Source organism: Cricetulus griseus, chromosome 5, assembly GCF_003668045.3.
Source record: "Cricetulus griseus strain 17A/GY chromosome 5, alternate assembly CriGri-PICRH-1.0, whole genome shotgun sequence".
Classification (NCBI taxonomy): domain Eukaryota; kingdom Metazoa; phylum Chordata; class Mammalia; order Rodentia; family Cricetidae; genus Cricetulus; species Cricetulus griseus.
Window position 1 is genome coordinate 98731869 of NC_048598.1, and position 24273 is coordinate 98756141.

General features: G+C 40.0%; 1 protein-coding gene across 1 annotated transcript in view; it reads right to left on the reverse strand.

Annotated features, from left to right (window-relative positions):
• Positions 1-969: 969 nt before the first annotated feature.
• Positions 970-24273, reverse strand: part of LOC100774062 (zinc finger protein 664-like) — a 53563-nt gene continuing 30259 nt past the window's right edge. The window contains exons 3-6 of the mRNA XM_027419543.2: positions 15451-15559; positions 4867-4993; positions 4608-4666; positions 970-3158 (exon numbers count right to left, since the gene is read on the reverse strand). Coding sequence (XP_027275344.1) covers positions 1776-3119 — 1344 coding nt within the window. The 5' untranslated portion in view covers positions 3120-3158; positions 4608-4666; positions 4867-4993; positions 15451-15559 and the 3' untranslated portion in view covers positions 970-1775. The remainder of the gene's footprint in view (positions 3159-4607; positions 4667-4866; positions 4994-15450; positions 15560-24273) is intronic.

Below are 24273 nucleotides of genomic sequence, written 5' to 3' on the forward strand. Positions count from 1 at the left end.
AAAGATTTTTATTAAATTACAAAATGTTGCCCATGGCTAGGTCTTCTTACTGGCTATATTAGTTATTAACCCACAAATTCTAATCTATGTATTTCCACATGGCCTTATATTACCAGAGAATGCCTGGTGCATCCTGTCATGCCCATCTCTACCTGGCGTCCCTTCCTTGACACCTCTCTGCCTCTCTTCCCAGCATTCTCCTTGTGTACTAGCTACACCAATCTTCAGGACACTATGAGACAATCAGTGTTTTATTCATCAACCAATAAGAAAAAATGTATACAGGACATGCCCCATCAATAAATTAAACCAGTGAAACAAACAAAAAAATAAATAAATAAATCAGGAGTTATTCCACATTTGGAATGATTTTCTTTCTTCATACTAAAATATTGGGTCTAACAATATTTCTTTCCACATTAAAATATTGTATTTGTAGCCGGGCGTTGGTGGCGCATGCCTTTAATTCCAGCACTTGGGAGGCAGAGGCAGGTGGATCTCTGTGAGTTTCAGGCCAGCCTGGTCTCCTGAGAGAATGCCAGGATAGGCTCCAAAGTTACACAGAGTAACCCTGTCTCGAAAAACCAAAAAAAAAAAAAAAAAAAAAAAATTGTATTTGTTAGTTAAGTGTCCACTTTCACAAACATTATTATTATTTACTAATTTGTATTGCTGTGCCTGCATTCATTTTAAAGTGTGTATGTGACTGTCAGAAGACCTCTTTCAGCTATTGGTTTTTTGTTGGCACAAAGTATGATCCAGGAAGGTAACTGAGATAATCATGGTTTCTGGCAATAAACCATTACTAGCATTTCACTGTCCAATCACACTCATCTTTCATTTCTAACAATAGAAGCAATTTGACCAATGCAGTGTCACACAGTTAATGGTGGTGCAAGTTCTACACACCACTTTTCACTGTGAGATCATTATCCATGGATGGGGGACACACATCAACACTACTGAAAATGACAATCACATTAAACTTCATTTATTCTAAACAACCACATTTATTCCAAACATAAAGGTTTTCACCAGTGAAATAAATTTTTTAGTATAAGAGGAACTACCTCTGCTAAAGTATTTTCCGAACGGATACCAATGAAAGGCCCATCTATAGGATGGATTCTTGAGAACATCTTGGCAACAGGAACTGGTGAAGGCTTTGGCACAATACTTAGGTGCATACTTACATTAAACTCCTTTCCAATGTAAATGCTTTCATGGGGGTCACAGAAACATGAAGTGGCCAAGGCTTTTCCACAATGCTAACATTGAAACAGTTGCTCATGAGTGTGAGGTCTTTCATCCTCGATAAAATCACAAGAACAAAGAAATAGTTTCCCAAATACAAAGAAAGGATTTCTCTCCAGTGTGAATATTTTTACTCCTCTTGTGCCAACTGTTTTTCCACAATGCTACCAAGCATTATGCTACTGACTAGAGTGAAGCACTTCGTGTCCACTATTACCAGAGTGACTGAAAGCTGTTCTACAATGCTTAAAGGCATAAGGCTTTTCTCCAGTGTGACACTTCCATGTCTGTGATGACTACTGGAGTCATGAAGGTGTTTCCTAAATGCTTACATGAATAATGTCTGTCTTTTGAATGAATTTTTTCACAGTTAAAGTTATGAAGTTAAAGATCACTAGACTGAATGAAGAATTTCCCACATGCTTTACACAAAATTTGTTTCTTTCCAGTGATTTCTTCCATTCAAGTTAGGATGTAAAAGGGGTAAAGGTTTTCACATATTTACACACATAATACTTCTTCTATCTAGTGTGATTCCTTTCATGTCTCTTACGACTCCCAGACTGGCCGAAGGCTTTTCCACAATTTTTATATGCATAAGGCTTCTCTCCACTGTGAATGCTTTCATGAACTTTCAGACCACTGGAGGTAGTAAATGCTTTTCCACAATACGTACAAGCATATGGCTTCTCTCCACTGTGAATCCTTTCATGTCTCTTAAGATTACTGGAGGAGGTAAATGCTTTTCCACAATGCCTACAAGCATATGGCTTCTCTCCAGTGTGTTTTCTTTCATGTTTCTTATGACTACTAGAGTCAACGAAGGATTTTCCACAATGCTTACATGCATAAGGCTTCTCTCCAGTGTGCTTTCTTTCATGATACTTGTAACTACTAAGGTCAGTGAAGGCTTTTCCACAATGCTTACACACATAAGGTTTCCTTCCACTATGAATCCTTTCATGAACATTCAGATTACTGGAGGTAGTAAAAGCTTTTCCACAATGCCTACAAGCATAAGGCTTATCTCCACTGTGAATATTTTCATGTATGTTCAGATGACTGGAGCGGTTAAAAGCTTTTCCACAAAGCCTACAAACATAAGGCTTCTCTCCAGTATGAATTCTTTCATGTCTGTTCAGATGACTGGACGTTGTAAAGGATTTTTGACAATTCTTACAAGTATAAGGCTTCTCTCCAGTGTGACTCCTTAGATGTTTCTTCAGATGACTGGAGCATGTAAAGGTTTTTTCACAATTCTTACAAACATAAGGATTCTTTCTTGTATGAGTTACTTTATGATTCTCAAAACATTTTGCATATTTAAATGTTTTGCTGCATTGCCTACAATTGTACCTTTTCTGTCCAATATGACTACTTTCATGGTTGTAAAGATCAGTAGAATCATTGAAAGATTCTTCACAGAGCTTACATACAAATCGTTCCACTTCTTTATGGATTCCTTCATCGTTGGGAACATATGCATATCCTGTTACGGCATTTTCATTGAGTGTAACTCCAGTGTGAGCTCTCTCCTCCTGAGGCTGATCCAAACTGAGACTCCCACAAGCTTCCTTATATTCTTGACTTTCACAGGCTTTCTCCTGGGGAGAAGTTTCAATTACCTGAAGTGACTCAGAATGATGGATATCTCTCCAATGTTCCTGATGTACATAAGCTTGTGCCATGGCTTTCTTCCATACAGATGGTATCCCTGTAGTTTGCTCTCTGCGATACCCATGTGAGGATGAATGACCAACGGTGTTTCTTACAGGCAATGGGCTTTCACATACTCTTTCTCCAGGATGCATGTCTTTACTGATGATATTCTCTGTAATATGTTCCTGGCTTTTTATCACACTCATGGTCACATGAATATTCAGTCTTTCTCAATCACTTGAGCTCTGCAAAAAAAAAAAAAATATATATATATATATATATATATATATATATATATATATATATATGAGAATTACTGTAGCCAAGGGAAATGGGAGGCTGGCTTGTATAGACCACAGAAGTATACTATCCCAGGGGTAACAGAAGAACACAGTCACTGTAAAGGACAACGTGCACCACATGTAAAGACCCTGTCATATGTAAAGAAATAGATTGTGGTCTTTACTTCTATTAGAATTATGAAGGAGTTGTGTCACAGATTTGGGGGTTAAAAATATTTTGGTCTTTGGTAGTCCAGATTTTGATGACCAGCACTCGTGTGAAAACACCAGTTCCTGTTATTCATGGTATGTAGGGACTATTGCCTTCTTCTGCCTTTTAGAAAACATTTTGACACTAGGGTTGTACACAAACATAAGACACACTTATACAGGTACAAAACAATATGGAAAAGGATAGAACATGAAGGCAAAAGTTCTGGTGTCAGTAGACAATCCTTACAATCAAATAAAGTGGGGAAACACTGTAGCATTTTGACATTCAGAATTCTAAGTGAGTGTTGGTTCCTTAGTTATCAACTACACACATCTAGGGACATCACAGATTGGGTTCCCTCAAAACAGAAAATGACTCAGATTGGCTTGTAAATGAGTCTGAGGGAGCATTTTACATTCCTTATTGATGAAGGTTGCTAACACTATGATGTGCATTGTGGCCATGGGCAAGAGGGCATGAGCTGTATAGGAAAGGTACCTGCTGGTTATTTTGGTTAAGGTGACACATCTGAGAAGAGAGAACCAGAAAGGAGTCAATGGCTTTATCAGGTGGACATTTAGGCTTGTCTATGAGGGCATATTCTTGATCAGCCCACTGTGGGTAGTACCCACATAGACAGGTGGGCAAGGGCTGTATAAGGCGGTTATCTCAATAAGGGATGAGAAGCACCCTGGAAAACAGCAATTCTCCATCACCTCTGCTTCAGTTCCTGCTTACAGGTTCTTGACCGGCTTGAATTCCTGCCCTGACTTCCCTTTATGATGGGAATGAAACAAGGATGTGTAAGGAAAAGTGAGCTCCACCCCAGACTTGTTTTTTGTTTTGTTTTTTTTGGTCATAGCAAATGAAAGCAAAAAAACAAAAACAAAAACAAAAAACAAAACAAAACAAAACCTCAAAGTAATGTATAGAAAGAGGGCAAATACTTTTGAAGTTTGTGTGTAATAAACCACTGGTAAAGCTCTTTCAGAGGCTAATATTACATGACACATGTGTTCTTAATGCATTACAAACACGAGACACTCAAATATTGAATGGCACAATTCAATGCTCTACTGCAGAAATTTGCATAGAGATCATTATTCAGTTAATTTTGTTTAGAGATTTTGGTAGGCTTGCAATTGTTCAAAGATTTGCAAATATGTGAGAGCAATTCCTTTCTTTTGAATATCAATTACCGTGTGTTTCTGCTGAGGTCTTTGCAGTCCTCTCCACTATTTTCTTCTATTTGCTTTCTCTAGAAGAAAATCCAGAGAAAACAGTATGACATATTCATATTCAACATAAAAAGTATTATGCCCTCACTTTTTGACATGGGTTATCCCACTATATTTACCACATATTACCTTCAAGAATCCAAATACCAACAGTACACACGTACACAAGACATGGATGTTCTCTGACTAAATAAGCGATGGGAACATGTTGGGATTTTACCTATGGAGATCAGGTTCAAAAATGTCTCCTTCATCACATCTCTGTAGAGCTTCTTTTGACTTGAATTCAACAAAGTCCACTCTCCTCAGGTGAAGTTCACAGCCACATCCTCAAAGGCTACTTTCTCCTAAGGGGACATATATTAGAAAGGTTACATTTAACTGACACACTGACAGAATAGAGAATAATCTAGCATATAGTTTCCTGAAAACACCACTAAATTCTGATGTAAATAGGAATAACTGAAGAATATCTGGGATGCTATCTTGATTACTACTCAACTGCCCTCAGGAAACATCATGACCAAGCAACTATTATAAAAGAAAGCATCTTGGGGGACAACACTTACACTTTTGGAGGGTTAGTCAATGATTTTCATGATGGGAAGCAGACAGGCATAGAGCTGGAACATATTCAAAGCAATACACACTCCAACTTGAGAGGCAACATTTGTGAACTCTATAGGACTTACTCTAGTCGAAGATAAGACAGATATACATTACTCTCTTCCTGATAGTGTGCACTGTGACAAGCAGCTCCCCAGTTCTGCATTTGTAAAGTATACACACCCTTCAATTGTGACACGAAATAAACTCCTTCTGCCTACAGTCAATTTTCTGGGTCATTTATGACAGCCAGATGAAAAGCCTAATACAAGAAATACATAGAAAGACTGAAGAGAAGGCTCAGTGTTTAATAGCATTCGTATTCTTCCAGAAGTCCTCAGCTCAATTCCCAACAACTACCTGGAGCCCTGAAAACAGTCCACAATAGAGACATACACTTTCAGGCAGGCATAGATGCAAAGAGAGTCCTTGTGGTGATAGCTTATTCATATTCTTTTTAAAAATAACTTACCATATTTCAGGTGCATGTATGTCTGTGTGACCATGTCAAGTCCCTGGAACTGGAGCTACAGACTACTGTGAGCTGCCATTTAGGAGTTGGGAATTGAACCCAGGTCGTCTAGAAGAGCAGTGAGTGCTCCTAACTACTGAGCCATCTCTCCAGCACAAACTCTGGTTTCTCTTTGGATGGTATAAATCTTTCGCCTTTTACTTATTCATATTCTAACACAAAAAGATTCCCTTAGAACGCCAGGCGTTGGTGGTGCACGCCTTTAATACCAGCACTAGGGAGGCAGAGAAAGGTGGATCTCTGTGAGTTGGAGACCAGCCTGGTCTATAAGAGCTAGTTCCAGAACAGCCTCCAAAGCCACAGAGAAACCCTGTTGGGCAGAGGGAGGAATATAAGCTGGGAGGACAGAGGAGCTCACTCTCTGAGAATTTCATTCAGAAAGAGCTCTATTGGCTGTCTGCTTCTGATTTTTCTGCTTCCACCTCCTAATATCTGACTCCAGGCTTTTATGACTAAGACCTATTAGGACTCATTTTTCATATTGGTGCTCAACTTAAGAGACACAAATTTATGATAAAGCCACTTGCCTGTGAAATTGCGACCACCGGCACAGCATGAGCCTGCACACAAGGCTCCCACCAGAGAGACACCCTGTCTGGCTAGGTTTTCTTTCCTTTTTTTCCCAAGCCCTCTGAGTAAGTTTGGGGTTTTTCATGTTGTAGCCTCTGAAGCCACAGAGAAACCCTGTCTCGAAAAACCAAAAAAAAAAAAAAAAAAAAGAAAGGAAAGAAAAAGAAACACTCTTGCAATGGAGAGGTTTAGGCCTCTGTATGATAATATGCTGGATGGTTTGAAAATGGAATAATTAAATGAGATAACAACTCATTTAGATGGGACATATGTAATGTGAATCATAAGCAGTTTTATCATTTTTATCACTTAAAATTATTTATTATGAGCGTTAAGATACAAGTTTTACAAAAATTTAATAAAACAGATCATGGAGATATTCAGATCCAGAAAGAGGACTTTAACGGAGAACCAATTTCAGAATCGTATTATAAGAGGTAAAGAAAAATTGCCTTGTTGGCAATTTGCTTTGATTACAAATTGCTCCTGAAAAAAATACAAAGGGGAGATTCCATAATTATTAAGGTTATAAAATAGTTCTACAGAAAACCAGACCTGAAGAGTGCAAATTCAGAGAGATCAATTGCTGACTCTTAATGACTTTCACAGATTGCTAGGAAATGCTTGCTATGTAAGGCACATTATTAGGGTGAAACCTGATCAGCTGATTAATTTAAACAAAACTTAAATAGGACTTAAATAGGCCATGGGAATCATCAGCTGACGCTGAGAGAATCACCTCTGGTGGAAAATCTGCACATGTGGATCCTTTGGATCCAAAACTTGATTGCATTTGGTTACTTTACCCTCCAGGCATCCTCCTGCAGGTATATTAATGTAGAGGGAAGACAGTATCTTAGAATGCATCTTTTGACCACATAAACACAGGGAAAACTTGAAAATTTACATGGAAAATACCTCTTAGTTGGTTGACAATTAGCAGGATTAGACCCTGCAGAAATTGTAGTATGACTTACTAATCATCAACTTGACAAATTATAGGCAGAAAGGGAATCCTGGCAAAAAGCTTGCAGTAATCTTTTGGGAGATTAACAGCAAATATTCCAAAAGCAAGAAAATTTAATTTATAAAAAGACCCATTATGCAGAGGGAGCCACTGTAGGCCGGAGAAGGGATCAGGAACCAGGGAGATCTCCACAGGAACAGGTGACCTGAACAAGGGAGAGCACATCGACCCCAGATGCAGTCCAGGAGGCCTGTACAAGACTGTTCCAGACCCCTGAACATGGATGTCAATAAGGAGGCCTCTGCACTCCAGGGAGCCTCTGGTAGTGGATTAGTATTTTTCCCTGGTGCAAGAAGGGTCTTTGAGAGCCCATCCCATATGAAGGGTTACACTCTGGCCCTGGACACATGGGGAAGGGCCCAGGACCAGCATAGGAAGACTTGGACTTTGCAGAACCCCCGTTGAGGGCCCTACCCTGCTGGGGAGTGGTGGAAAAAAAAAAAAAAGACCCATTATGGGATTATATGGGAACACCAACATCTGGAGGATATATATATATATATATATATATATATATATATATATGGTTTTTCAAGACAGGGTTTCTCTGTGGCTTTTGGAGGCGGCCCTGGAACTAGCTCTTGTAGACCAGGCTGGCCTTGAACTCACAGAGATCCTCCTGCTTCTGCCTCCCAAGTGCTGGGATTAAAGGCGTGCACCCCCAAAGCCCCACTGGAGGCCCTATATTCTACACCAATACAAATAAATCAGGAAAGGCGGGTTAATGATCAGAAAATTTAAGTCAAGTGCCTCAAAGCCCTAATAATTCTGTCCCAGAGCCAGAATTCTATGCTATTCTCATGGTATTCATGAATTTGACAGAACCTTCAACATAGCCACTGATTCACTGTATGCACCGAGTGTATATAACATGATAGAGAACTGACTTTAGCATTTATTCAGTTACAAGAATTAAACAGGAACAGGAAATACACACACATAACACATCGAATCCCATATGGCTCTGCCAAGCCCTCTAGCACAAGGTAATCAGAAAATTGATCCAATATTGACAGGAAATTTGCCTGAGGCCTAAGAAAGGTAAAGTGCATACATTTGAGAAACATAAAAAGTCAATTTTGTTGCTGGGCGTTGGTGGCGCACGCCTTTAATCCCAGCACTCGGGAGGCAGAGGCAGGCAGATCTCTGTGAGTTCGAGGCCAGCCTGGTCTCCAGAGTGAGTGCCAGGACAAGCTCCAAAGCTACACAGAGAAACCCTGTCTTGAAAAACAAAAACACAAAACAAAAAACAAGAAAAAGAAAAACAAGGTATCACCACATTTTCCTTTTTTTGGTCTAAAAATAGAAAAGTTTATAACTAATATAAAAAAACTATATACAATAAGTACAATAATTATACACCATATATGCAATAAATATATCAACAATGTCTAGTCTTTTAACAATTGAGAAATACAGAGAAAATACGCCATATCTATCCTGTCTTGGTGAGTCCAAAAATTTGTACCTAATTCACTTTCTATTCTTACTTGCATTAACAAAATTGACTTTTTTTTTTTTTTTTTGGCGTGTGCCACCAACGCACGGCCAATATCTTGTTTATAAAATGAGAAAGTTTGACTGAAGATGAGAGGGTGGAGCTAGATACTAGTTAATCATAGAAGTCTGGAGGTCTATACAGACAGACAGGAAATGATATGGCTAGGTAGAGAGAGGAGAAAGAGGAGACAGGAGCTCACTCTCTTTTCAGTCTGAGGATTTCATAAATGTAAGAGGTCTATGGTTTACTGCTTCTCTGATCTTTCAGCTTTCACCCCCTAATACCCGACTCTGGACTTTTATTATTAAGACCTATTGGAACTAGTGTTGTAAGTCTTCATATACAAAAATAAATACACCTTTAAAAAGAGAAATTCATTTAAACAATGGGACCTGGAAGGACAAGAAAACTTCCAACAATATGGAGGCCTGTTTAATCCCTTCATCCTGAGACAGAGGAGGAAGATCACCAAATTGGAGACTAGCCTGGTCCACAGAACTTGTTCCAGAACAACAAATCCTACCCAAAAAAAAAAAAAAAAAAAAAAAAAAGCCCTGTTTCAAAAAACTAAAACTAACAAAAGCAAGAAACAGAAATGTAACTAAAACCACATTGTGTTAACAGCAAACAACTCAACATATTATTATGGTACTCTGTAATAAACCTATTTATTTTGGGAGGATTCCTACAGACAGATGCAGTCTGAGGACTGATAGGGACAGGATTGCCTCTTTCCAGTCTGAACATTGGTAGAGGTAAGACTCTAGTGGCTAGCTGCTCTGCTTCTCTGATCCTTCAGCTTTGACCCCATCACTGGATCTGAATTTTTATTTTTAAGACCAATTAGAATTCGTGCTGCACATCCTACATGCTATACCCTAAAGGACAAATTCAGGACTTCAGAGTAGGAGCAGGACCCAGGAAGATTCAAACCCAGGAACCACATACAGGGTTTGATACGAAACAGCAATGACAAGGGATGAGGCAAACGCCCATGACTATCTCACATTTCATGTTTCACTGAATCTATTCACTGTCAAGAGAAGTAAAACACACCAGCAATGGATACACTTCCTCAGTGGATGGGTAAAATAGACATACATGTCAGGAGTACTCCTATGAGGATTCAGAATTATAAAATTCAACCCTGGACTTTGATATGGTTTTCCTTGCCCTAGGTGATGAAGAAAGCCTCCATTCACTAGAGTAAATACTCCCGGACATCAGGTATCTCACAGTCTGCCAACAAAGAGGCCACAGTGGTCATTCTCTAGGATGGAGCAGAGAGAGACACTAAATGATAACCCTTGGGACCTCACCATGACTGCTATTGCTTCCCAGGGTCGTAAATCAATTCCTTCAACATAATTTCTGGAAAAGTAATAATGTTGTTCACACAAATACTAAGATTTATTTATTTCATTTCTTGAATATGATTTTTTTTTTCTGCATGCATAGTCATCCCCTGGAAGGACAGAAGATGGTACTGCATTCCCAGGAGCTAGAGTCACAGACTACTGTGAGCCATCATTCGGGTGCTGTATGTGAGGTCAAATGGGAAGAAATATGTCACAAGTTAATGGGAGACCAAAGCAGGAGAAACTAGACTTTGTGGATTAAGACTTCTGTTTTCAGTTAACTAGTTAAGATGAAGTTTGTCATCTGTGTGTGTGCTGTGCTACATGAGTATTCGAAGAAAGAGGTAAACCAACCAAACAACAATCCAGTCTCAAGCTCAGGATGCCCTTCACAGGATTACTAAGGGCAAGCCTCACACAGCTTTTCTAAATTACTGACTTTTACACTGGATATGGTCAGCACAAAAGAAAATCTAATTGAAAGTTCTCTTCCTCTGAGACTTAAAATTCTGACACACTCAGCAGGGCATTGGTAGCACAGGCCTTTAATCGCAGCACTCGGGAGGCAGAGGCAGGCGGACCTCTGAGTTTGAGGCCAGCCTGGTCTCCAGAGCGAGTGCCAGGATAGGCTCCAAAGCTATACAGAGAAACCCTGTCTTGAAAAACAAAACAAACAAACAAAAAGGACGCTCTTAGGGAAGGACAATCCAGTCCTCCCCCATCCTAATTTAAATAAAACAAACAAACAAACAAAAGGAATAAACATACACCCAAACAGAAAAACACGATGAGGAATTGGGAAACTGGGCTTGTAGCCTAATGACAAAGCCTTTGTTTATCTTTTGCCAGGAATGCCTTGGGTTCATTTGCAGTAGTAGGAAAAGTTTAAAATCACAAAGGTAACGACAGAAGAAAAACTGAAGTGGCACAGACATACATATGTAAGGGCCACTAAGACAAAATTCCCTACACACAACAAAGTGGCATGAGTGTCACCAACCTGGCAGTCCTACACTTTTGGGGACATGCAGGTTCCGGGTGCCTTTTCACTCCAAGAAGAATGAGGCCTAGGAAAAACTGCTTCCCTGGGACAGAACAGGGTCCTAGGCCTTAGGCACAGCTGCCTGCTTTACACACAATCCCAGTGGTATGTGAAGGACAGAGCCAGTGCAGGACACACTCTGCACCTTAGCTGGGGAAGGAACATCAAGGCAGCAACACTGTCATAAACACACAACCCACAACTCTAGGAGTCCTGGGCAACATCACCTTTTCTGATGGATCAAGGGGTCTGCTGTCTTCCTTATTCCGAGGAGAATCAGCAGAAGGGAGCATCATACAGTAAGGACACCACAGTGGACATATGGTGAAGGGAAGTAACAGCATTCCTGATTGATGAAAGAGACATAAGGCCTAGCTATTCCTGATTCAAGATCCTAAAGCCAAAACCATAAAGGTGGACAGAAGGAACCCAGGTCTGTCTAGACATGGGAATGATGCGGAGGGTCTGCAGCTGTGCAAACCAACACCTGAGGCATTTTCACACCTTATGCTGTAACCTGTCCGTCTTCTAAAGTTTCTATTTCTTCTTCTTCTTTTTTTTTTTTTTTTTGGTTTTTTAAGACAGGGTTTCTCTGTGTAGCACTCACTCTGGAGACCAGGCTGGCCTCAAACTCACAGAGATCCGCCTTCCTCTGCCTCCCGAGTGCTGGGATTAAAGGCTAGCGCCACCAACACCTGGCCTAAAGTTTCTTAATTAAAATAATGTCTGACAGTTACATGACTCTTGGCTAAAGCTTAACAGTGAAGGTTTTTGGATAACTTGACTAGAATTCACTTTGTCAATTAGCAATTTGACATATTTTGTGGTAACTGGGAACAATTATTTTGGTGAAACATACTATTTTTGTGTATATTTTAAGGATATTAGTTAGTTAAGGAAGTCTGAAATGACAGGACTAAGTTATTTTCTCAATCTTTATATTTTAGGAATTGTAGAGACTAAACATCTTCTCCAAAATGAAGGCCTTGTTCACAACAATAAATTGTACCCTTGTATAGAAGTTACTAGTCCTTAGAAAAACAAGCACATTTTAGACTTGTGGTAGAATCAGAGCTGAGATGGTGATTAACCATATAACATACTAACCCTTTTATCTAGCACTTATAAAAAGAAGTCTTAGCTACACCATGTAAAAACAAAAATTTAGGTCAACCTGGATATTTATATTAATACAACCATGTAATTATAAGCCAAAAAGTACAATGGAATGAATACAAGAGCAGAAACACATGTAAACAATACATAATTGCATAGGTAAAATGGAGATCTTTTGATTAGCTTTTAGATCATATTTTATTAGCATTGTCAATCCTGAATCTAAAGCCTGTCCCTTTTGAATAGATGTGTGTAATCTAAGTAGTAAACCATGAAGAGAAAAGACAAAGAACCTAACCTGATTATGGGGAAGTCTTTAAGCAGGCTGAACAAAGACCACAAGCTCTGATACTTCATTTCTTTCCTTTAGTCTAAATTGGATATAATCAAAACTTGGGAAAAAACCTGTCACTAAACAGGAGAGCACAGATAGACAGGCAATGTCTTTAATGTAATAAGATGAAAGTTATCTTAGGAATATTAATTCTTGTTATTTTAATATAAATTGGCATGGCTAATTATAGAAAGAGCAAATTCCTTGACTAAATACATCAGTTACACAAATCATAATTTTGTATGAAAAATATGAACAATGGCATTTTGTAGAAGGTAAATGGACAAAGATACAAAGGAAAGCAGAGTACTCTCATAAAAGAGATGAATTTCACAAAATAGTCAATAATTTATATATCAAATTCTAAATGCCATCAAATTCTTTAGATTGAGCCAGGCGTTGGTTGTGCACTCCTTTAATCCCAGCACTTGGGAGGCAGAGGCAGGTGGATCTCTGTGAGTTCAAGGCCAGCCTGGTCTCCAGAGCAATTGTCAGCATAGGCTCCAAAGCTACACAGAGAAACCCTGTCTCGAAAAACGAAAATTAAAAAAAAAATTCTTTAGAATGAGTCAGTCAAAAAATCTGGGCAAAATGTTATTGGAGTTCAAGAAGGCCATCCCTTGCTAAGAAAGTATTTGCAACTGGTGACCTTGTGGGGAAGGGGTAAGGGAGAGGGCAGGTGAGGAAATTTCCCTCAGGAATGTGGCCACTGGAATGTTGCATTTCCTCCTGGAATGGTCACACACATCTGGACAGAGAAGGGAGGAAGGGAGGGAGGGAGGGATTGGCAGAGGGGAAACAACCAAAGAAAACACACCAGAAATTAAGTGTCAGTTGTGCTTTCTAGATATAAAATATCATTTATATCTAGAAAATTCCCTATAATAAACAAACTTTTGGGTTTTTTTTGTTTTTTTTGTTTTTTTTGTTTTTTTGGTTTTTCGAGACAGGGTTTGTCTGTGTAGCTTTGGAGCCTATCCTGGCACTCGCTCTGGACACCAGGCTGGCCTCGAACTCAGAGATCCTCCTGCCTCTGCCTCCCGAGTGCTGGGATTAAAGGCGTGGGCCACCAACACAAACAAACAATTTAAAGCTTTGTTGGGCTTTTTAAACAATAAACCAGCAGTCTACAGGGTTAGGTAAGCAGCTACAAATTTGCCTTACCTCCATGGAGGAAGAGTGAAAAGTGAATACTGACTCACCATTGGTGGGAGGTTAAACTGCTGCAGTTAGGAAGCAAATCACTGTGAACTTGCCTCAAAAGTAGAAAATAGACATACTATGTAACCAAGCTACACATCTCTCCACATATAAAGAAAAGAGTCCATATGCGACAAGATGACCATGGTCACTGCTGCTCTAGTCCCAATAGTTGAAAGAATCAGCCTGGATGCTCCTCAGCCGATATCCGGATACTGGAGAATCCCATCACATTAGAATCCCATCAGCAATGAACAAAACTGAAGTGAAATTTTCAGGTAAATGGAAGTAAGTGGAAATGTAATTATACAGAGCTAGTTATTTCCTCAAGGGCACAATGTCGGGCATGGTGGTACAAGAGCTAGTCTTAAGTTCAAGACTAGCCTGATCACCACAAAAACTTCGAGGGCTATAGAGAAAACTCCATCACTAAAACAATCAAGGAAAGCAATAATACTATCTTAGATATGAATGAAAAATAAAATGAAAATGGCAGTAACCATATATAGTGAATATACTTCACACTCAAGTCAACTTTCAAATAAAAAAGTTTTCATCGCTAGGAAGCACACTTGGCCTTCTCTCAGATAAACATTCTGAAGTTTGTGAATGGACAGAAATCACACGCTCTACAAAAACCAACTCTCTGAGGCTAACGGAAGGAGATGAAATGTTAATGTCTTCCTAGCTACTGCAACCCTGTAAATTACTTGGTACAGAACTGGCATTCCCAATTCTCTGTCTGAAGCAGCCTGCAGACAAACAAGCAGCAACAACAAAAGTACAAAGCCAATTCCCTGAAGCGCTCTGCCGGTCCCACCCGTTTTTCCTCAGGTCTGCAACTTCACAAAATTCCAACTTGGGCCTCAAAACAGACCCACTTGCAAACAGATGTGACGCAATTTTCAACTCCTGTCTTTCTTCAGACTACTAATTCACAACAACTAGAGTCAGCAGAAAGAGAAAAATTCTCCCACGATATCATTTTTTTTAAGAAAAAAATTAAAAACTAACACAGGATGTGGTGGTGAGGAGAGGGACTCCACTTTACGGGAAATCTCTCTAACACCAGCAGGCAATAGGGTCAACTGTGAAGCAGACCAGAATGAGGTGAGAGAAAAGAACGCTATAAAGTGATGCGGCGAAATCTAGGTCAGCCCAACAGAAGCGCAAGAGTAGAAGGGAAACTGCAAGGACCAGTTACTTCCCTACACAGCACAGCCTGGACTCGGCATCACCAACCCGCCAGCGCAGTAAAAATGTGTGTACGCATAAATTCCACAAGGACTAACCCAAGAGGGCTGGGGACTGCAGCGAAGCAGCTTCACCAGGACAGAAAAGTGGGTGACTCCGGACTCAATGCTCCCTGTGGGTGCACACACCCACCTTCAAAGACACGTGCGCATAAGCATGGCTGGGCCAAACTCAGTGTTCCATTGGCCTGCGCAACAGAAGGAAAAATTCCACGAGTTGGTGCTACCCGCCACCCAAGAATCCAGACTCCCAAGGCACACTCACCATTTCCTACTTCTGTTGACTCTAGGTGTCTTCCCAAAGTGGCCAGCAACCCAAAGAACACACAGACTGCAGGTCCAGTTCTTCCCAAAGAGTCGCTCTGCTGAGCCAACTAAGCCAAGCAAAAAAAAAAAAAAAAAGACACTGTGACTATCGGTGAAACACATTGGACAGTTCATGCCTCTTAGTAATATTGTCCCTGATTGGCCAACTCGACTCACTCCGCCCCCTCATTGTAAAGTATCTAAAACTTTCAGGAAAAGAACTGGTTCAGGGTTTTGTTGCCAGCCCTGAGGTAGTTAGACTTCTGTGAATTCAAAGCCTGTGAATTCAAAGCCATTAAGGCATACTTCGTGAGACCCTAAGGGAAAACCAAACACTCCACAAAAGGTGGCAGGCATTTTTAGTACCTGAAATCCAGAAACCTGAACAAGAATGTCAGTAAATTGCAGGCTCACCTGGTCCAGAGAACTAGTTCCAAGACAGATAATACCACGCAATAAATAAATAAATAAATAAATAAATAAATAAATAAATAAATAAATAAGCTCAAAACAAACAAAAAACTCACAAAATCGAAACAAACATTCAAACAAAAGAAGGAAAAAAAAACAAGAAATAAATTTAATTAATTAAGAAAAAAAAAGCCAGCGGGGCGTTGGTGGCGCAAGCCTTTAATCCCAGTACTCTGGAGGCAGAGGCAGGCGGATCTCTGTGAGTTCGAGGCCAGCCTGGTCTACAGAGCAAGTGCCAGGATAGGCTCCAAAGCTATACAGAGAAATCCTGTCCTGAAACACCCCCCCCCCCAAAAAAAGAGCTAGTTCCAGGACAGCCTCCAAAGCCACAGGCAACCCTGTCTCGAAAAACCAAAAAACGAAAAAAAAAAAAAAGAAAGAAAGAAAAGAAAGCCTCCGTTAACTACAGTAAATACTCCCAATTATCAGGATCACCCTGACTGCTAAGACAGAACCCACAATGGTCATTCAAAAGTGATGATGCAGAGACAGTAATTGATTAACCTTGGGACTTCATCAAGCCTGCTATTGCTTCCGGGATCATGAAATAATTCCTTCAACACCATGGTATTCCTTAGAGTAATAATGTTACTCAAATGAGCATTAAGATTTATCTATTTCATTACAGGGAAAGCTCGAAACTAACAAAAACGACTTCCCAGATCTGTTCTGTCCATCTCTGCTGAAACAAGACACAGACCTAAGGCACCTCTAAGGTACTGTTCTAATCTCAAAGTTAAGTAAATTATTCTTTGTCTGTTGTATAGCACTTGGTTAAAAATTGACAGTGAAAGATTCTTAAATAAACATGATTTAAGAGTAAATTCTTTAGTAAAAATCTGTCACATTTAGTTCAAACTGCAAGATGGTATCTCAGAGTTGTTTTGATTTGCATTTCCCTGATGGCTAAGGATGTTGAGCACTTTCTTATGTGTCTTTCAGCCATTTTAAATTCCTCTATTGAGAATTGTCAATTTAGTTCTGTACCCCACTTTTTTTGTTTGTTTTTTGTTTTTTGGGGTTTTTTTTTGGCTTTTTATTTTTTTTTTGTTTTTTTTTGTTTTTTGTTTTTTTCGAGACAGGGTTTCTCTGTGTAGTTTTGGAGCCTATCCTGGCACTCGCTCTGGAGACCAGGCTGGCCTCGAACTCACAGAGATCCGCCTACCTCTGCCTCCCGAGTGCTGGGATTAAAGGCATGTGCCACCTATGCCTGGCTTTGTACACCACTTTTTAATTGAATTGTTTGGTGTTTTGGTGACTAGCTTCTTGAATTCTTTGAATATTTTGGAAATCAGCCCTCTGTCAGATGTGGGGTTAGTGAAGATCTTTTCCCATTCTGTGGGCTGTCATTTTTGTCTTGCTGATGGTGTCCTTTGCCTTACAGAAGCTTCTGGGTTCCATGAGGTCCCATTTATTAATTGTCTATCTCAGTGTCAGTACTACTGGTGTTATGTTCAGAAAGTGGTCTCCTGTACCAATTCGTTTGAGGGTACCACCGACCCTCTCTTCTAAGAGGTTCAGTGTGGCTGGGTTTATGTTGAGGTCTTTGATCCATTTGAACTTAAGTTATGTGAATGGTGATAAATATGGATCTATCTGTGATCTTCTACATGTCCGCATCCCGTTATGCCAGCACCATTTGTTGAAGATGCTTTCTTTTTTCCATTGTATAACTTTAGCTTCTTTGTCAAAAATCAGGTGTTTGTATGAGTGTGCGTTAACATCAGGGTTTTCAATTTGATTCCATTGGTCTACCTGTCTATTTTTGCGCCAATACCAAGCTGTTTTCAGGACTATAGCTCTATAATAGAGCTTGAAATCAGGGATGGTGATGCTTCCAGAAGTCCCCTTATTGTACAGAGGTGTTTTGGCTATCCTGGGTCTTTCATTTTTCCATATAAAGTAGAGAATTGTTCTTTCAAAGTCTGTGAAGAATTGTGCTGGGATTTTTATGGGGATTACATTGAATCTGTAGATTGCTTTTGGCAAGATTGACATTTTTACCTATCCAAGAGCATGGGAGATCTTTCCCTTTTCTAGTATCTTCTTTAATGTCTTTCTTTAAAGACTTAAAATTCACTGGGCATTGGTGGTGCACGCCTTTAGTCCCAGCACTCAGGAGGCAGAGGCAGGCGATCTCTGTGAGTTCGAGACCAGCCTGGTCTACAAGAGCTAGTTCCAGGACAGCCTCCAAAGCCACAGAGAAACCCTGTCTTGAAAAACCAAAAAAAGAAAAAAAAAGTCTTAAAATCCTTACTATACAGGTCTTTCACGTTTTTGGTTAGTGTTACCCCAAGGTATTTTATGTTGTTTGTGGCAAGTGTAAAGGGTGATGTTTCTCTGATTTCTTTCTCAGTGCATTTATCATCTGTATATAGTAGGGCTACTGATTTTTTTTTAGTTAATCTTGTATCCTCCCACTTTGCTGAAGGTGTTTATCAACTGTAGGAGTTCCCTGGTAGAGTTTTTTGGGTCATTTATGTAAACTATCATATCATCAGCAAATAGTGAAAGTTTGACTTCTTTCTTTCCGATTTGTATCCCCTTGATCTCCTTTTGTTGTCTTATTGCTCTAGCTAGAACTTCAAGGACAATATTGAAGAGGTATGGAGAGAGTGGACAGCCTTGTCTTGTTCCTGATTTTAGAGAACTCGCGTTGAGTTTCTCTCCATTTGGTTTAATGTTGGCTGTTGGCTTGCTGTATATTGCTTTTATTATGTTGAGGTATGCTCCTGATATCCTTGATTTCTCCAGGACCTTTATCATGAAGGGGTGTTGGATTTTGTCAAAGGCTTTTTCAGCATCTATCGAAGGTGATCATGTGGTTTTTCTTTCTCAATCTGTTTATATGGCAGATTACATTGATGGATTTTCATATGTTGAGCCATCCTTGCATCCCTGGGATGAAGCCTCCTTGATCATGGTGGATGATTTTTCTGATGTGTTCTTGGATTCAATTTGCCAGTATTTTATTGAGTATTTTTGCATCAATGTTCATGAGGGATATTGGTCTGTAGTTCTCTTTCTTAGTTGTGTCTTTGTATGCCTTGGGTACCAAGGTTATTGAAGCCTCAGAAAAAGAGTTTGGCAATGACCCTCGGCTTCTATTGTGTGGAATACTTTGAGGAGAATTGTTATTAGTTGTTCTTTGAATTTCTGGTAGAATTCTTCACTGAAGCCATCTGGCCCTGCTTGGGAGACTTTTGATGACTGCTTCTATTTTATTAGGGGCTATAGGTCTATTTAAATTGCTTATCTGTTCTTGATTTAATTTTAGTAAGTGATATCTATCCAGAAAATTGTCCATTAACTTAGATTCTCGAATTTTGAGGAATACAGGTTTTCAAAGTATGACCTGATGATTCTCTAGATTTATTCAGTGTCTGTTGTTATGCCCCCCCTTTTTTTTCTTTTTTTTTAAAGATTTTATTTATTATGTATACAGTCTTCTGCCTGCATGCCAGCAGGGAGCACCAGATCTCATTCAGGGTGGTTGTGATCCACCATGTGGTTGCTGGGAATTGAACTCAGGACCTCTGGAGGAACAGTCAGTGCTCTTAACCGCTGAGCCATCTCTCCAGCCCCTATGTCCCCCTTTTCATTTCTGATTTTATTAATTTGCATGTTCACTCTCTGCTACTTGGTAAGTTTGGATAAAGGTTTGTCTATCTTGTTGATTTTCTCAAAGAACCAACTCTTCATTATGTTGATTCTTTGTATTGTTTTACTAGTTTCTACTTTATTGATTCCAGCCCTCAATTTGATTATTTCCAGGTGTCTATTCCTTCAGGGTACATTGGCTTCTTTGTATTCTAGAGCTTTCAGTTGTGCTTTTAATTCTCTAGTGTGACTATTCTCCAGTTTCTTCATGTGGGCACTTAGTGCTATGAATCTTCCTCTTAGCACTGCTTTCATAGTGTCCCATAAGTTTGGGTATGTTGTGTCCTCATTCTCATTGAATTCTAGGAAATCTTTCATTTCTTTTTTTTATTTCTTTTTCAACCCAGGAATGGTGAAATTGGGCATTATTCAATTTCCATGAGTTTGTAGGTTTTCTGTAATTTGTGTTGTTGTTGAATGTTGAATTCTTTATATTTTTTTTGTTCAGGTTTTGCTGATGTAGAGTCCCTAGACTCCAGAGGTGTCATATTGGTTTTTCTGTTGTTGAATGTGTTTTTATATTGTCTTCTTCCCATCCTTTCTTCTGGTGGGTATAGAAGGAGCCTCTTCCTCTCCTGGTGGGTATGGGACCAAGGTTCCCTTAAGGTGAGTGCAAACAGATCCAATACTCTGATTTCTCTACTCTTTCCATGGATGGAGGCAAGACTGGTAGTGGGGCCTTGGCAGTCTCTGGGTGGGCTGGGTCCCACTGGAATGGGATCCGCTATGAGCAGTCCTCAGGTGACTCTGAGCAGGGCAGAGGAAGGCCACAAGGTTTCATTATTTCATCCAACCATGACAGGGACCTCGTCTAGCTGGCTGATGCAGCAGTCACCAGAGGAAGCAAAGTTCCCTGTCTACTGCTAGGTTTTAAAGACAAAAGTTACAGGATTACATCAGTAGGTACTGGTTGGTTTCTGATTAGTGGGAACAATTAGGAGAATTTCTCAGTTATATTTTGGCATGAAATACCTGTGTACCAATTATTCTCATTGGTCAGTGCTGAGAGAGAACATTGTGTGGTTTTTATGGTTTTGTCTTGTTACTTGCAGGTGGCCTGTTGTTCATAGATACCAATAGTTTTCAGAACTGTATCCTGGAGACTACAGGGGAGGTTTTGGTCTCTCCTGGAGTTTCTTTTGTGGCCAAACAGTTCCCAGAAACCAATTATCTTGGAGCCTGGGGGGGGTTAGGGGGCAGGGGGGTGGGGATAGGAGTGGAGGTCTGGAGTTTCTTTGTGTTCAGTTTTGGCCCTAGGCTCTGGGAGGCCAGGGGATCTAGAGTTTCTTTGTGTCATATGCTCAGTCCGAAGCCTACAATTCTTTTCTGTAGCCTGTCATGGCTGCAGAGTGAGGGTCTGGCCCCTTCACATATAAGCAAACTGAAAGAAAAAAACCACATGATCATGTCATTAGATGCTGAAAAAGCCTCCAATAAAATTCAACACTCCTTCCTGATAAAAGTCCTGGAGGGATAAAAGGAACATACCTAAACATAATAAAGACAATATACAGCAAGCCAACTGACTGTCCATTATCTTCCCTGGACAGTTACTCTTTTTCATAATAAGGTGTCTGAATGGCGAACTGTTCTCACTCTGCCTCTTCTGCCTTACGTAAAGAAACACTTTAGGGAAGTCCTGGTACAAACCCTTAACTGTCAACACACTTGAGGAACCTGGTCTTTTGAGAATTCAAACACATTCAGGGCCTTATCCACAAAGATAGTCTTCAGTTTGCTCTGTACATTCTAATCACATGGCCGATGCAGCCAAGGAAGCAGGTTGACTAATTGCTAAGCAACACCTCTCCATCCACCCACCCATATCAAATCCCCAATTCTCAGGCTGAGTAGCAGCAGACCACCTGCTGGGGCCTCCCTTTCCTCTTCTCCAATGGATCACACAGGTAAAACTCAGCAAACTTCCTTTGGCCCACTCATTACTTCATCCCAGGCCCCACACAGAGGCATTCCCTGCAGACTATTTTGACCAGCAAAGAAGGTAGGCTAAGTGCAGATTTTCACCTCTACCTTCATTCCCCCAAGTCCAAACCCCAATTCTCATCTAGAGCTCCGTAGAATTTCTGCTGCGCCCTTTCCTCATCATCTGCACAATTTCTGAAGAAACTGAGCAGATCCTAGTGGAACATGCTGCTTTCCTCCCTCCTGTGGACCCTCTCAGCCACCCGCCCCTTCCTTCACTCAAAATGAAGCATGTCTCCATTCTTAAGTTTCAATTCTGCTTACTGCAATTATAAAGAGACAGAAAAAGGTACCTTTGTTGGGCCAGACAAGATGCGTCACTAAGAAATCATTCCTCAAAATAGACGTAAAGCAAGATGGTTATTGAGGGAGGGGACAGAGCAAAGGGCTGGGGCTTTCTTGGAATTGAGGACATGAGAGAGATAGACAGACAGACAGAGTAGGACACAAAGAGAAGGAGCAAGCTGGAGAGAATGATCTGCAGTGGTGAGGGAATTGAAGGGGCGTGTTCTGCTATGCAACTCTACACACCCTGAAGCAACTTGAGAGGAGAAATGCACAACACCCGGCAGCAGAGAGGCATTCCTTAAGCTGCTGCCACCTCAGCTGCTGCGGCCACCACAAGTTGGCAGAAGTGACAAATTTACAACATGTAGAAATTTTTTTTATCTGGAAACCCCAAGCAGTTATACTTATCAAGATCCCTGAAGCATTTTGTACCAGGGAAAACACAGCTATCACACTCTACTAAGAATCACAGAAGGTAACAGAAACCAAGGAATAACACACCCACACAACAAATACAATGTCAGATACCAGCTCCTAGAATTACAATCTTCCCAAGCCACGATGCCTAGACTCAAGGGTAAAAACATAACCAATAGCAGCCAGAAAACTACACCAGAGCTATCTCCCCACATCAGGCCCTGAGTAAGGCAACATGGCTGAAGGACAAGTAAAAAAAAAAAAACTTGAAATAGTCCTTATGAATATGACAACGGTTCTTAAATGGGAAATGAATAAAAGCCTTAAAAAATCTACAAAATCAAAAACAAACAGTGGAAGAAAATGAATAAAACAATTCAAGACAGGAAAGAGGAAATAGGATGAATTAAAAAAAAAAAAAAAAAAAAAAAAAGACTAGGCGGGCGTTAGTGCGACGCCTTAATACCAGTAGGCTCCAAAGCTACACAGAGAAACCCTGTCTGGGGGGGGGGAAACAAAACTAGAACAAGCCAGGCAGTGGTAGCATATGCCTTTAATTCCAGCACTAGGAGGCAGAGGCAGGTGGATCTCTGAGAGTTCAAGGCCAGCCTGGTCTACAAAGAAATTCCAGGACAGCCAGTGTTACACAGAGAAACCCTGTCTAGAAAAAAAACAATAACAACAAAACTGGAACAAAATAAAACCTGGGAATGAAAACTTTTGGAGAAGCAAACCTCTTGTATTCAGGAGAATACAAGATCTAAAAGAGAAAGTCTCAGGCATTGAACACATGATAGAAGACTTGGATGCCTAGGTCAAAGAAATGTTGAATCTTAAACACTCTTGGTACAAAATATCATTGAAATCTTGAAAAGTTTGAAAAGATCAATCAAAGACTATCAGGAATAGAGGAGAAAAAGAAACCCAGATCAAACATTTCCAAGAAACAATGAAGGAAGTTTCCCTCTCTTAAAGAATAGATGCCAATCAAGAAAAAAAAAAAAAAAAAAGCTTACAGAACACCAAATAGACTGGACCACAAAAGAAATTTCCCTCATAAAATAGTCAAAACATAAAAGTACTGAACAAAGTAAGAATTTTAATATCCCCAAAGGAAAAATGACCAAATAACATAAATAAGGGCAAACCTATTAGAATGACACCTGATTTTTCAATGGAGACTCCAATAGCCACAGGAAACTGGACAGAGAGCTTCTACAGATTCCAAGAGACTGAAAATGCTGTCCTGGGCTAGTGTGCCCAGCAAAATTTTGAATCACATTACATGCAGAAAATAAGACATTTCATGATAAAAATCAAATTTAAGCAATATCGATCTAAAAACCCTGTCCTACAATGGTGCTCAAGTTAGAACTGTAACCTGAACAAGTTAACCAAACCCAAGAAAAGACAGGGAATAAATAATCCAAACCACCAAATCAAAGGAGGGGAATACACACACACACACACACACACACACACACACAGACACACACATGCACACACATGCACACCCACAGACACACACATACACACACACACACACACACACACACACACACACACACACACACAGCTCTACTACCACCACCACCAAAACAACAGAAACAAATTTCAAAGAGCCAACAAACACTGCTAGCTGATAACACACAATATGAATGGTCTCAATTCCTCAATAAAAACACAGAGACTAATAGAATGGATGTGAAAACAGGGTCTACCTGTCTGATGCTTCCAAGAAACATCAAGGAGAGATATCACTTCTGGGTCAAATTGTAGAACAACTTATGCCAAGCAAGTGGACCCAACAAGCATACTGGTATAGTCAATTTAATATCTGACAAAATATACATCAAACTAAAACTAATCAAAAGGACATTATATACTCATGAAAGAATAAATTCACCGATGACATTTCAATTCCTAATATCTACATGTCAATAGAAGGGCATCCAAGTTTGTA